Genomic DNA, 14,011 nt, shown 5'->3' with positions numbered 1-14,011 from the left:
AGGGACCGGCCTGACCCCCCTGACAGCCGGGGCAGGGACCGGCCTCACCCCCCTGACAGCCGGGGCAGGGACCGGCCTCACCCCCCTGACAGCCGGGGCAGGGACCCCGGCCTCACCCCCCTGACAGCCGGGGCAGGGACCGGCCTCACCCCCCTGACAGCCGGGGCAGGGACCGGCCTCACCCCCCTGACAGCCGGGGCAGGGACCGGCCTCACCCCCCTGACAGCCGGGCCATGGCGGGAGGGGGGAAGCGGAGCCCCTGAGCCGCCGCCTGGCAGCCGAGCGGCGGCGGGAGGGGAGGGGAGGTGAGGCAGGGCAGCGGCGCCTCCCTGCCAGGCGGGCGGCAGGAGGGGACCGGCCCGCTGACAGCCGGGAGGGGAGCGGGGCCTGCCGGGCGGGCGGCAGGAGGCGAGCGGGACCCTCGGGGAGCAGGTGTTGGGGTCGGGGGGGAGAACCGACCCCGTCCCGCCGGGGGAGCGGGGCTGTCACGGCCCGGGCGGCACGCACCTGAAGTAGTAGACATCGCTCTTGCCGGCGCTGAGGCCCGACTTGCGGATCACCTCTTCCTTCTTCCAGCCCGGGGGCAGCGCGGGGCAGTCCATCCTGCCCTGCTTCTCCATGCACCGGGGCGCGGGGCCCGAGGCGGCGGCGCGGGGGGACGAGGGACGAGCGGGGAAGGGGCTCGGCCGGCCCCCGGCGCTCGCAACAAGAGCGTTATTGTTCGGGGACGCGGCCGGGGCCGGGACCCCCTGGCGATGGCGGCCGCTGCGCGCTGCTCGGCGCCAGGAGCGCGGGCTGCGCGCGCAGCCGGCGGAGCCTTCGCCAGGCGCCCGCTTCCGCGGCCGGGCCCCGGAATCGGTGTCAGCGGCGCTGCCAGCGGGGCGCGGCGCGGCCTAGAGCGGCCGCAGCGGCCGAGCCGAGGGAGCGCCGGAGGCGGGGCGGGCAGGGGCGCGGGCAGGGGCTGTCCCCGGCGGCGGCTTCGGGCGCCTGAGGGCTCGGCTGCGGGAGCGCGGAGCGGAACCGCGGCGGCAGGTGGTGGGGCTGGGGGGAACCGGCCGGCACGTCCCACTTGTACCCCGGCGTCACGGAGAGCGGTGCCGGGCGGACGTTGGAGCCCGTCGGCACAGGGGCACCGCCAGACCCGCTGTGCCATAAACCCGAGTTCACCCGTTTGCTCCTCCAAAGTGTCCGTGGACAAAGCGCTTCCCCGATCCCCCACGTTCAGTTTATTCGTGTCCTCTACAACCGACACCGGGCTGACAGCCCGCAGGGGTCCCGCTCGCTCCCGGGACCCCCGGGCTCTCTCTGCAGCAACGATACCAACTTCCCCGGTCCGACTCCCCGGTAACCGAGCCACCGCTTCTCAGCGGTCCCACCGCCAAGCGCACAACCGAAGCGCTGGGTCCCCGCGCCCTCCTCAGAGCCGGCCGGGGTCCCCCAGGCCGCTGTCGGAGCCCCCGGCCCTCACCCCCCCGGTGGCGGCGGCGCTAGGACCTGCGCGGCGCGGCGAGACCGTCCGGCCGCCTCCGCGGCGGGGCGGGCGCAGCGCGAAGGGAGCGGTGGGAGCGCGGCCGGTCCCGCCGGCGGCGGAGGGGAGCGGCGCTGAGTCAGCCCCGGGGCGGCATGGAGCCCTTCCCGCCGCCCACGGAGCAGGACGAGGAGGAGGCGGAGGACTGGCTGCGCCCGCAGCCGGCCGGCGGGGCCGGCCCGTGTGAGCGCGGGCCCCGGGCGGGGCGGGGAGCGATGGCGCCGGCGGCTCTCGGGAAGCGGAGGCGCGTCCCGCCGTGACCCCGGCGGCTCGGGGGGGACCGAGCGGGGTTCGCTCCGCGTTCTTCCCCGGGCAGGGGGAGCAGCAGAGCCCGAGCCGGGTCCCTGCCCGCTCCGTGGGGAGGGCAGAGCTGCTCCTCGGCAGCCATAACCCGGGTTTAACCATTTCCGTGGTCCTGCTGGCAACCACTTGGCTTCTCCTCCTACAGCAAGAGACCTCAGTAGGCATTAAAAGCACCAGCGCCCCCATAGAAGCACGCAGAAAGACACTGCGGTTCCATTTGTACTGTCTCAACTAATCTGGGTTATTTTTATTTTACAGAAAAGCCCTTTTTTTAAAAAAAATTGCCTTTTTAATTATCAGGCTTGTTTTCATGGCAGGGTTTGCTGTTTGTTGGCTGGTGATTTGCCATGTACATTGGGCATCCCTGGGAAAAGCAGATATCTGACAGAGCTATATTAGTGGAGTTAAAACCAGATTATTTTAGAGCAATGGGTTAAAAAGTTTCAGCATTGCGCTGCGAAAGGATATTCAATGTCCTAAAATGGTTCAGTGGGAAAAGAAAACTCCAAACCCACGAGTGTTTAGTAGGAAGCTGAGTTGCTTTTGATTAATTACGCTCTTAAGGAATCTTAGAATTAATGCAGTGCTAGAATTAGTATAAAACTTGTAAATTTTATATTCTTCTTGTAATGTTAGTATGGATTAATCTCTAAAAAGGCGGCTGGTAATTCTGGATCTGTTCCTGCAGCAGGTCCCAGCAAGCCCGCGTTGGCAAGAAGCGCAGCGCACAGGGTGATCGTGCACATGGACCTGGACTGCTTTTACGCACAAGTAGAAATGATCCGGAATCCTGAATTAAGAGACAAGCCTCTAGGTACGAGTGACTGTGCTGTTAATTTGGGGATTATGTGTATTTAAGCAGAAAGAAAAAAACGAAGGGCATGAAGAGTCTTTGCAGCGGTGTGAAAGCACCACGAAACTTAAACTTTAAAGAACATTTTGGCTTTAATTTCAGGTGTGCAGCAGAAAAACCTCGTGGTTACCTCGAACTACGAAGCTAGAAAACTCGGAGTACAGAAACTGATGTTTGTGAAGGATGCTAAAGAGAAGTGTCCTCAGCTGGTGCTGGTTAACGGGGAGGATCTCACTGCGTACAGGGAGATGTCGTACAAGGTTACAGGTACCAAATGGACAAGTTTGCAATAAGGACAAACACTTTCTGGTGTAACAACTTAAAAGCGAAAGCCCACCCAGCTGGGAAACGGATTTCCGTAGGAGAAAGTACTGCCAAGGTTAAGAATTCTCATTTTAAAAAGAAACGGGGAAAGAAAGAAGAGATTTGGGGAGAAGAAGAGCAGGTGACAGACGGAGTTGTGGGATAAAGAAATATTCTCCTTCACCTTCGCTAAATAAGTGTCTTATTTATCCGGAAGAGAACGCGGATTCTCTTTGTGCAAGGAGTCAGCCATGGGGCGACGCAGACGCGAAGACATGACATTATGAGTTGTATATGTATTATCCTGGCTCATCTTTTCCCCCTAGAGCTGCTGGGGGAATTCTGTCCGCTGGTGGAACGGCTTGGGCTCGATGAAAACTTTGTGGACGTCACAGAGATGGTCGAGGAAAGATTAAAGCAGCTCCAGCAAAGCGCATGTTCCAGAGTCTGTGTGTCCGGCCACGTGTACAACAACCAAGGTGAGTTAAACGTCGTTTGTGTTGAAAAACAACGCTAAGTATTTGTGAAGTATCCGTATCCAGAGATGGATTGTTGGAAACTTGGACTGCTCGGGGCTTGGTTTCTTTTTTTGAGAGAACATGTATCCCAAATACAAACCAGCATTCCAATGAGATGGTACAAAAACTAGTCCTTAGCCTCCTTTAGCGTTTGTATGGGAGTAATAAAGCTGCAAGGCAGCACCTTAAATTACAGATGTATAAATCTCTGCTTTGGTTACATTGGTACAAGAAGCTGTGATACTTAACGCTTTTCTTTGCCTTGTCTTAATATATTGTATTTTCTATTTAAAATGCCCCCTGGATTTGGCCAGCGGGGTTTTTGGGTGGTCGGAGTGAGGTTAAACTTGGATGCAGAAGCCACTCGACCCCTGAGCCCCTTTCTTGTTCTGCTTTAACACGCTGAAATGTAGAGAATGAGCTAATTAGGGGATTTTGAATTTTCTTTGCAGCTATTAATTTGGACGATACAAGGCATGTAAGACTAATTCTTGGCTCTCAGATCGCAGAGGAGTTGAGGGAAGCCGTATACACGAGGTTGGGCCTCACGGGCTGTGCAGGAGTGGCCGCCAACAAATTACTGTCTAAATTAGTGTCCGGGACCTTCAAACCCAATCAACAAACGGTTCTTCTGCCCGAGAGCCGCCCAGATCTAATTCGCAGCCTCGACCGCATCCAAAAAGTGCCTGGTAAGTGGTGCCGAGGGCATTTTGACAACTCAATAAAACAAATACGGCAAAAATTATGGCTGTCATAAGCTATCTGGGTTTTGTTTAGCGGGAGGAATGAAAAGACTTCGGTTTTCTGAATTGTCCGTGGTGCCATAAATGCGTCGCGGCACTTTACAAGATACCTTCAAAAATATAAACATCTCAGTTTATCGAAGCCCAAACATCGTGGTTTTAATACAAATCTTTTTGAATTTGCTGACCGCAAACATACGGATAGTTATTAAACCAGCATATTTGAGCCAGGTAGAATATTCCGAGCTATCACTGTTCCTAATTATTCTGCACCGGTGTCGGCTACAGACACAGGCCGCCCTTTGCTGGCTCCCACCGTGGCTTTTCTATGGGCACACTCCAAAATTTGAATGGGACGTCACCAAAAAAGTTGCTGCAAAGCCTCTATTGTGGTAGTGAAATCATTGTCAGTATAACATGGGTAGGCACTTTATATATATATATATATATTCACATTCCTGTGTGTTTTTAATGCCCGTTTTCTGTAGGCATTGGTGCCAAAACGGCCAGACGTCTGGAGGCGCTGGGGATTAGAAACGTGTGCGATGTGCGAGCGTTTCCGTCGGCGGCGCTGGAGGCGGAGCTGGGCGCTGCTCTCGCTCAGCGCATCCAGAAGCTCAGCTGCGGAGAGGACGAGTCGCCCGTGACCCCGTGGGGCCCTCCACAGGTACAACTATTGGTCTGAAGCGCTTTAAAATCGAAACAAATTGCTTTTCGTTTTATACAGCTTTGCTAGACTCAATAAAATGAAGCGTTTTTGTATGTGTTCTCTGGTACAACTCAATTCTCCTGAAATTCTGTTGAGTGTCAAACCTACTTGGTGTTAATTCTACACACTTAATTGTGATACTTTTTTTCCTCTTTAGCATTTTGAAGTAATTATCAAATTGAAAGGACTAATAGATGGGTTTTTTCAGTCCTTTAGTGATGAAGATTCCTTTAAAAAATGTTCATCAGAAGTGGAAGTGAAAGAGAAAATTGAAGAGCTGCTTCATAATCTATTAGACAGGTGACTTCAGTAACTCCTTTTGATACTTTGCTTTTCATGTATTAAATATTGACACGTAGCGGTATTGCAGACCCACTTAATTTTCACCTTCAGTATTCACATTGTATTGAGCTTCTAATTTCTGGGTAATGAAGGGAGCTGGGTAGGCCCTGAAGTTCTCTGTGTAATCAATGGAGTAAAGCCAGAAGTTGGGAGAGTAATTTAATTTGTAATTGTGAAGTAATGCTTGACTTTAACTTAGATGCTGTGACAGGTTCCACAGACCCCCTGAAAAATACTTGTAGTCATATTAATACTTATTTTTTGTGCACGTTAATGCTCCATAGAATCCACAAAGACGGAAGACAACCACACACCGTGAGACTGACCATTCGCCAGTTCTCCTCAACGGATAAATGGTTTAATCGGGAAAGTCGCCAGTGTCCCATTCCACCTCATCTCATCCAGAAATTTGGAAAAGGTCAACTTAGAATTTTAGTAGCAACTCTCTGTAGAATACTGTGATTTGATGGCATGGTAAAATTTCCTACGCTTAGTATTTGGAAACTTTTTCATGATTTGTAACGGATTTATCTTGGGATACACTAAAAAGATATAAAACATCACTGTAGGAATAATTTGGACGCTACTACCATGTTTGAAACCAGCCTGGCTGGATTCCTGGCAATAAATGACGTGGTGGGATGGGAACGCGAGACTGGGGGCTGCTGCCCAGCTTAATCATCTGCTTTTCTCTCGCAGGGATTTGACTTATGTTCTCAGTTTTATTACGTAACGTCTTTTTGATGTGCATCTGAAAATGAGTAACATAAAGGCTCATCCTTCTCAGACTTCAGCTTTCCAAGCAGCAATTGCAATTCATTTGACACTTGATTCAGGTTGGAGTGAGGAAGTAAATCTGTAATAAATCTGAATCGCTGTTCCCTGCTTTCAGTCCCTGAATTACTCCTTGCAGTCCTCAGGAAGCTACTGAAAATTTGTGTGGCTTCTCACTTCAAAATTGCTACCAGACTGGAGGAAACGTAACAATTACTGTCAGCTCCTGTCACGCAAACTCCGATCAACCGTCTTATTGCCGATGTTGGGTAATGTTATAGACCTGCACGGCTCTGGAAAGGCTCTTGGTAGAATTAGATCATTCTTCAAATGTCTTCAGCTTGGCTTGTATCCCATAGTTCTTTTCTGACCGAAGTACCTACTATTGCTTTCTTTCAACCCTTTTTCTTGTAGAAAGCAGCGACATTCTGTCCCCGTTGGTTGATATACTACTGAAACTCTTTCGCAAGATGATAGATGTACATCTGCCGTTCCACCTCACCCTTCTGAGTGTCTGCTTCTCCAACCTCAAAGATCTTCCTTGCGGCAAGAAAGGATCAATCGGTTTCTATCTAAAGCAGATGTCACCACCAGCAGGCTCCGGTAAACGTGCCCGGGTGAGCTGAAAGATACTGATGAGAAAGGTCTAGGATATTGCTGTCTTCAGTATATTGTTTAAACCTTAACTGCTTTGGAATTATTAGGATCCTAAGGGGTTTTTCACCTAGTAAAAATCAAGGTTTATTTGGAGTCTTCTGAGCAGGTGTCACTTGTCACACTTTTTGGATTGATAGACTTGTCTGTTTCTCAGCTACTCAGGAATAACATCATATGGTGTTACTCTATAACTCCACAGAGCTTTAAAGCAAGAAAACATCACTTCAAGGTATTTGCTACTTTAAAGTAAGAAAGGGATTCCTACGTGTATATACTTTTTAAGGTCTATGTTTGAAAGTAAGATGTAGAACCACTACTATAAGGAAGAAAAAATATCTGTTAAGGAATAGTTTGAATAACTTGATGTTAGTAAAACAGTGCTTGGTAACTAGTAGATTACACAGAACGTACGTGTGCTTTGACATATATGTTTTGCTCCAGGAAGTGGAAGATGTCTCACAAGAGGAGGGAAACACTTCTTGGAACCAGAACTACAACAGAACTAGAACTACCAAAAGTAGGAAACTTCCGGAGGAAAAGCAAAGGCAGCTCAAAGAAGCGGGAATTCCTCCCTGCCCATTTCATTTGCCTCCCGGTGATATTGACCCACAAGTCTTCAGGGAACTTCCAGAAGATATTCAACGAGAAATGATTCTGGAAAAACCAGAAGCGATGGCCAGTTGTTCTTCCAAGTGTCCCACAAGTGCGCTGGAGAAACAGGTGTTGGAGGAGAAAACTTCCCGGCAAGCAGGAATTGTATTTCCCCCTCATGTTGACACAAAGACATTTTACGAACTACCTGCAGATGTGCAGGAAGAACTAATCGCCGAATGGAGAAATCAGAGACCTGTGTCCAAAACTATGGATAAACCCCCTGAAAAGCCCAAAGCAAGTAAAGGAAGAAGGAACGCAGCCCCGTGTTTATCACAGTCTAACAGTTTGCTAAGATATTTTAAGCCACAGTGAAAGGTTTTTCATCATAGCGACGCTGTAAGAATCAGCACTCGAAGGCACTTTAGTTCTGAAAGTTTACTGTGAATTGGAAAGGTGTGAATATTAAAAATAAATCTTGACAACTTTTGACATAAAACCTGCTGGTGACCCTGTTGAAGTTGTAATTAGTCTTAATTTTCTTTCTTATAAATTGATATTTATCTGTTGATCTTTAGTTGTCCTAAAAACATGATAATATGCAAACATATTTTAGTATTCTCTATTAATATCTTAACACGCTGACTAGGGGGAAGGAGTTTTTACTTTAATTTTTATTGAGTTATACACCATTTGCAGTTAATTGTTTCTCACAACTTGGGGGGGGATTGAGCAGAGAAGACGAAAGCGATTTTCACACTATTCCTTAATTTGCACCAATGGTTCTGGAACAGCAATGGGATCTGCTGTTCACATCAATGTCACTATTTCCTGCAGTTAACTCGTAACTAAAGGTACCAGAAATACCAAAGCATGACTTCTAAATGAATCACATCACCAGCTTGGGCCTGGAAATCAGTCACCTCATAGAAATCTTTCAGGTTTGGTGCTCAGCATTCAGAAAAGAACAACTCTGTGTACAAAGAGCAGCTTTTAATGAGATGCTATCTACAAATTAATCAGGCTTTTCTTCAAATAATTCCAAAACAGTGAAACAGTCGCTAATTAGAGTTGCACACTTGTAGTTAATAAACGTGTTTAAAGCCTCTAGTACATGAGATGTTTGCTTCTTTCAGTCGAGTGCATAATTGAGGTAAGAATCTATCAAAGTATGTTTAAAGCTATGGCAAAATATTGACTACTGTATTTTAACATTGCTATATCACCAGATTCTCACGGGAATATATATATCCTCTGCATATAAAGTGCAAAAATATTACAAACCATCACCTGATTACATTGAAAGCACTGGCCTGTACTTTGGTGGCACTTCAGCGTAAATTTTCACATCATTCCCAAGAACCATTTTAACAGTTAAGCTTTAGACATTTCCACATATCACACAAAATAAAACGTCATCTACTTTAAAAATGAATCCAAGTCAAAGATGCAGGTGACTTGTGCTTGTTATTTCCCACTTACATTTAGTTCTGATCTTTCAAGGCTTTCAGTCCAGCTCTGGTATCGGTGATGAGGTTTATGAGCGTGGTCGGTAACACTGATTCCACTAACGAACAGGGCAGCATTCCTCCCAGTTCTGGCTGAATAAATACAACTAGCTTGGAGTGCTCGGGATTCCTGGGATAAAAGGAGCAAAATCCAGCAGTTAATATTTGTTGCCTGTGCTGTGCTAATGTCGGGGGCTTTAAATACTCACTCAGGCAAAGGTGAGCAGACGTATCCACAGGGATTGTTGTAGCCCCGGACACAGGAGGGAGTTGGGGGGCAGCCGGAATATTCCACGCTGACAGCTGGAAATCGCCACACAAAGAGCAAAACCAACTTCATTATGTTTATATCTGTCAATTGTCTGACTCAAAATTCCCCTTTAAAACCAACCTACTATAGGATAGTACGAGATCTCGCAATACGGTCCCTGGTAAGTTCAGCAATTCCATTCTGTACATAAAACACCTAAAGGACATTCAATATTGGTGCAAGTAATTCAATACATGTAACAACTTTCTATAGGTGTTTGGGCCAAAATATGATCCTCGAGATGTGATTACACATAGCTAAGTGGTGAGGTGGCCCAAGCAGTCAGTGTGTCAGCAGGTCTCATTAATTAGTACAGGCAACTGCAGAGATGAGGAAACTGCTGCACATACGAGCAGCTGGGAGGGGTTATTTTGTTTAGTTACCCATTATTTTTGGATCATAAAGTATTGTAAGATAATGGCTGGAAAAAAAACCTGCCAGGTCAGTAAAGTTCAAAGATTAAAAATGTTGTTTTCTGCCATAAGATCCACACGAAGAAAAATATTAGCACAGAAATGAAGTAGCAGTGAGATGTTTCCTGGTTGGCCACATAGATGTAATAGTAATCATTCTACATTTCCTCTAAGTTTACAAAGCCGAGCTCAAAGAGAATCAAATCTGGGGCAAATTAGCAGTTCACGAGGAGAACGGCTTATTAGGGAAGTCACATCTGGCCGGGAAAACATGTAAATACAGAAAACTGGTATTAAATGCTGAATTTATAGAGTGAAATAATAAAGTCCACCTTCCTCATACTACCACTACATTTTTTCAGTTTTTAAAGAAAGGCTGAATAGGAGAATAAATAGAGAACACGGTATTTCCTTTGAAGATAAGTGTTGATAGTTTCAGTATTTAATAAACCCCCCCAACTTTGTTTTGGGGATAAACAGGAGGGGACTGTCAAGAGCACACACAGAGCGAGGCACTCGCTCCTGGGAAAAGGCTGCAGAATTTACAGCCGGTCGCTTTGGGGTTTCCAAAACGCTGCCAAAAATACAAAACCATGCAGGAGTTCCATGCAACTTACAGTTAGTTGTAAGGACATCACCAGGGTATGGTTTAACATGCAGCAGGTCAACAAAATCCCGGGATGAAATCAGCCCCATACCGTAACTGTGGGTTACGCTGTGGTATAGACCAGTGTCCTACGAGTAAGTAAAAGGAGGTTTTGGAGTTAGTACGTAAGAAGCAAAGTTTTCTTTAATTGGCAAAGCAGCGCTAGATGTTAATAGTGAGTATGTGACAAAAATGGGTTATTATTTGTCAGTAGGAGTTAACATGAGAGCTGTAACACAGGGCAGGGATTCACTATTTTTGTTCTGGTTTAGGGATTTTTTTTATACACTTGAGCCATTTACACATGTGTAATAGGTTGTGAGAGCTCTCTCCATACCCAGGGCCATCCCTCTCAAGTTTACAAGCTTTTACTGACCCAGAACGTATTTAGTATTGAGAGCTTTCTTTGTCCCAGTAGAAATCTTTTTAGCCAGCATAATTCACACAGAAAGCGTTAAAATAAAATCTTTGTATCAAATTATCGTATTACCTGGTCAATGCTTTCTAACAGCTTGTAAGATTTTAATGCTTTGTCCCATTTGCTTCGATATTCAGGAAGATACATAAAAGGAATGATTTTACTGGGGACTTCCTTAATTATCCCTTCTCCGCGGTATCTAGATTGTGTAAAAAACACAGATTGAATTCACATTTATGAATCGGAAAAATAGGTTATACAAGAATAAGTAGAAGATAGCCAAGCTGTAATGAGGTAAAGTACATGATTGCACTTGATGGATTGATTAAAATTCAAGTAGTAATAACAATTATTATTCTGCAACTGATTTTTGAGACCATTACATTCTTGACACCACACATTTTATTTGCAAGCTAGTAGATAGGAACCTGCTAATTTAAATATATGCAATTAACCTATTAATTTCTTTTTCCTCTATAGACGCTCGCAACCCATTTTGCCACTGATTGCCAATCTTCTCGCTATTTATGAACTAGCGTATTCTGGCCTTTCTCCAACTTTTGTTCATAATCTTTTGAGGAGTTCAAGGGAAAGTTCACAGGGGGAAGAAGGAAATAGGAAACTCCTGCAATGCTGGGAACTGCTCATCACAACTGAGAGTTCTCACATGTAGTTCCTGGAGAACCCGTGAATCACTACGGTGAGCGCGAATTAAACACAAAGGTGACGGACGCTGCGTGACAAGAGGTGAGCTCAAAGGAGACTGTTCAAGAAACGTGAAATCAGATTTACAGCCCCGATGATGCACGAATGTAAGTCAGAAGGACAATCTGAAATGTCTTTCTTGAGTTTAGCTGACATAATTCCAAATGCAATCCCACTCAGGCTTGAACAATCACCTTCACGCTTCCCTAAACTCTGCTGAAAATCTTTCACTTGACTGAAACGAGGATCCCTATTGCTTTTCACTACCAGATCCCCCACTGATTTCTTTTAGCAAGTAAAGCAAACTCTTAATACTCCTGCAATTTAAAAAATAAACTGGCGTTTGCGATATGAGGTTAATAAATAATGTCCAACTGAAAATGAAAAGAGCTACACTTTTGCTCCTAGAAACAGCTAGTATTCCTTCACAAAAGACACACTACAGACCAGTACCACTCGTTAACGTGACAAAGATTTATACAAAAATAAATGAATGCAAGATTTTGGATTTTGGCTCCCTGAACCAAAAGGCAGAAAGCACAATGATGCTTCTCGTGACTGCAGAGGACTTGCTATATGCGGATCTGGGTATAAATGAAAATGATTTTGTGCCCAACTGAGACTATAGAACATCTTTTTTCCTTCCCCCAAAATAGTCAGGCACGTTCTCCTGAATTCTAAGCCACCTGACCCTCACATCTTCACATCCACCTGTATTGAAATACAATCTGAAATACAATAATTAGGCCACATACAACATAAGCAAATTCTTATTAAGTTAATAGTACTTTTAACATATTCTAATGAAATAGCACAGCTACTTTCCATTATCATACTGTAGAGAAATTCATCTGTAACACATCTACATGTGAGTGTCAGTCATTTCCCAAGCAAAAACTTCATAGAATCACAGAATAGAATCATTTCAGTTGGAAAAGACGCTCGGGATTATCAAATCCAACCATAATCTAACTCTAGCACTAAACCATGTCCCTGAGAACCTTATCTAAAGGCCTTTTTAACCCCTCCAGGAATGGCGACTCCACCACTGCCCTGGGCAGCCTGTTCCAACACCCAACAGCCCTTTGCGGGAAGAATTTTTCCCTAATATCCACTCTAAACCTCCCCTGGTGCAGCTTGAGGCCATTTCCTCTTGTCCTAAAGCAAGAGGGGTGAAAAGCAAAGCCCCGCTGGTAAAATATAACAGCTCCAACAGAATATTCCACCAGGAAGAGTCACTGACTTAAGGTCAAAAGTGTGACTCCGTATCTCCTTATACTTCCCTATTAGTAAGTGTTATATAGTATTTAATGTTCACAGAAATTTGAAAATTGCTCAGGAAATCCATCTCTCGTATTCCAGCCCTGCAGTGACCCAGTGTAACTACAGCACAAAATCCTCTCTAAATCTAACAAAACTATAATCAAAACTTTCCTGAGGGCGCTAACGTCTCCCTTTCAACTTTGGGTGTCACTGTTCAAAATAAGATGTTGTTAATCATTACCATTTTGAACAAAATGTAAATACTTACATATTTCCCGCATACTCTTTTGAAGGCTTGGAAGAAACCGTAACATTTTTCTCAAAGTAGAAAAAGGAAAAATAAAAACTTAGCAGTTGATAACGAGTTGTGAACTAATTGTTAAAGGAAAACAGTTTTAAACACTTTTTGCAACAAAATGGTTTTAGTACAAATAACTTCATAAGCAATATTAACTAATATTTTCTTACTGAGACTTTTATCACCCTCCATCCTGAAGTATCTTGACTGTATGATAAAAGTTTTTCTGAAACTTCATCTGCGATTTTCTTATAGTCCATTTATCTGTAAAGATTTAAAAGCGGTTTGCTGGCATAGATAAAAGCATTCCTTAAAGAGCAAAAAACCACGGCGCTCATTCCTGTTTCCTTTCCATGGGCTTCAGTTTATGTTAACCGAGTATTACTATCAAATGACTTTTTATTCATCATAATCAATTTCAGAAAAAGAGTCTTTGTTTAAACAAAGTTCTAAAATTGACTTCTAGTCTTGGCTTCTGAGAAGTAGCCATTAGTGTGGATCTTGAGAACTGATTACGGCTTTTAGTGAACACACCGTTCACTTCATATTAAATCCATCATTACTCTGCATTCAAACCTCCCCTCCTTAGTTTATCACCCGAGATCCTGATTCTGCCATAAGTGACTGAAGTCAGTTCAGAAGTCACTGAAGTCAGTTCAGAAGCCACTGAAGTCACTCACAACAGCGCTGAACAATTCAGGACCGGCCTCTCACACAAAATCAGCTTCAGACCTAAACCTTTACGGGACTGTCCCGTGTAACGGGTTGCACAGACTTTTCCGGAGCCCCCTCAGTGGGATTCCGGCAGGCGCTCGGTGTGAGGGCCCCTCACCTCCGCCGCCTCTGGGCTGACAGGGAGCGCTCAACACGCCGCAGAGCCCAAGGCCCGACAGGGTAGACTCCCACCCAGCAGCCCCGCTCCAATCCCCCGCCTGGGGCATCGTCTCCGGGGGATGGCGAGAGAAACCGACCGCGACAACCGGGACTCACCTCAGCGGCGCGACACGGAGCTGACAGCCCACACCGGCCTTCCCGCCCTCCCGCCGCAGGGCATACCGGGAGCTGTAGTCCCCGCGGGGCATGCCGGGAGCTGTAGTCCCCGCTGGCGCCGCGCCCCGTTGACCGGCTC

General features: G+C 46.3%; 3 protein-coding genes across 6 annotated transcripts in view; 1 reads left to right on the top strand and 2 right to left on the bottom strand.

Annotated features, from left to right (window-relative positions):
* LOC102097461 (methyl-CpG-binding domain protein 2) overlaps positions 1–846 on the bottom strand; it is an 18,333-nt gene extending 17,487 nt beyond the window's left edge. The window contains exon 1 of the mRNA XM_065044609.1: positions 508–846. Within this exon, the coding sequence (XP_064900681.1) occupies positions 508–620 (113 nt within the window). The 5' untranslated portion in view covers positions 621–846. The remainder of the gene's footprint in view (positions 1–507) is intronic.
* Positions 1–7,820, top strand: part of LOC135575243 (DNA polymerase iota-like) — an 8,271-nt gene extending 451 nt beyond the window's left edge. The window contains exons 1-10 of one of the 4 annotated variants that reach the window (XM_065044600.1): positions 1,487–1,711; positions 2,523–2,645; positions 2,787–2,951; positions 3,314–3,466; positions 3,958–4,194; positions 4,737–4,915; positions 5,166–5,257; positions 5,584–5,717; positions 6,488–6,690; positions 7,172–7,820. In XM_065044600.1, the coding sequence (XP_064900672.1) occupies positions 1,624–1,711; positions 2,523–2,645; positions 2,787–2,951; positions 3,314–3,466; positions 3,958–4,194; positions 4,737–4,915; positions 5,166–5,257; positions 5,584–5,717; positions 6,488–6,690; positions 7,172–7,696 (1,899 nt within the window). In that variant the 5' untranslated portion in view covers positions 1,487–1,623 and the 3' untranslated portion in view covers positions 7,697–7,820. Of the gene's footprint in view, positions 1–1,486; positions 1,712–2,519; positions 2,646–2,786; positions 2,952–3,313; positions 3,467–3,957; positions 4,195–4,736; positions 4,916–5,165; positions 5,258–5,583; positions 5,718–6,487; positions 6,691–7,171 lie in introns of those variants that run through there. The other 3 variants (XM_065044599.1, XM_065044603.1, XM_065044601.1) reach the window with 3 other exon arrangements.
* On the bottom strand, positions 7,745–14,011 carry LOC102095506 (stAR-related lipid transfer protein 6). Its single transcript, XM_065044610.1, has 7 exons — positions 13,873–14,011; positions 13,053–13,146; positions 12,853–12,902; positions 10,689–10,815; positions 10,170–10,287; positions 9,039–9,132; positions 7,745–8,959 (listed from the first exon to the last, which is right to left on the bottom strand). The coding sequence occupies exons 2-7, from the start codon at positions 13,140–13,142 to the stop codon at positions 8,806–8,808; spliced, it is 633 nt and encodes a 210-aa protein (XP_064900682.1). The 5' UTR covers positions 13,143–13,146; positions 13,873–14,011; the 3' UTR covers positions 7,745–8,805.

The sequence above is a fragment of the Columba livia genome, chromosome W (assembly GCF_036013475.1).
Source record: "Columba livia isolate bColLiv1 breed racing homer chromosome W, bColLiv1.pat.W.v2, whole genome shotgun sequence".
In the NCBI taxonomy this organism is placed as follows: domain Eukaryota; kingdom Metazoa; phylum Chordata; class Aves; order Columbiformes; family Columbidae; genus Columba; species Columba livia.
The sequence above is the reverse complement of the archived record's forward strand: the minus strand, read 5'-3'. Positions and strand labels throughout refer to the sequence as shown.

What these genes read in the sequence shown, in the direction of transcription:
- LOC102095506 (XM_065044610.1), bottom strand. Translation starts at nt 13,142, where the DNA reads ATGGACTATAAGAAAATCGCAGATGAAGTTTCAGAAAAACTTTTATCA. An exon ending in AAAGAGTATGCGGGAAATAT is followed by an intron (nt 10,816 to 12,852) that starts GTAAGTATTTAC and finishes TACACAATCTAG; the next exon opens with ATACCGCGGAGAAGGGATAA. An exon ending in TGATGTCCTTACAACTAACT is followed by an intron (nt 9,133 to 10,169) that starts GTAAGTTGCATG and finishes GGCGATTTCCAG; the next exon opens with CTGTCAGCGTGGAATATTCC.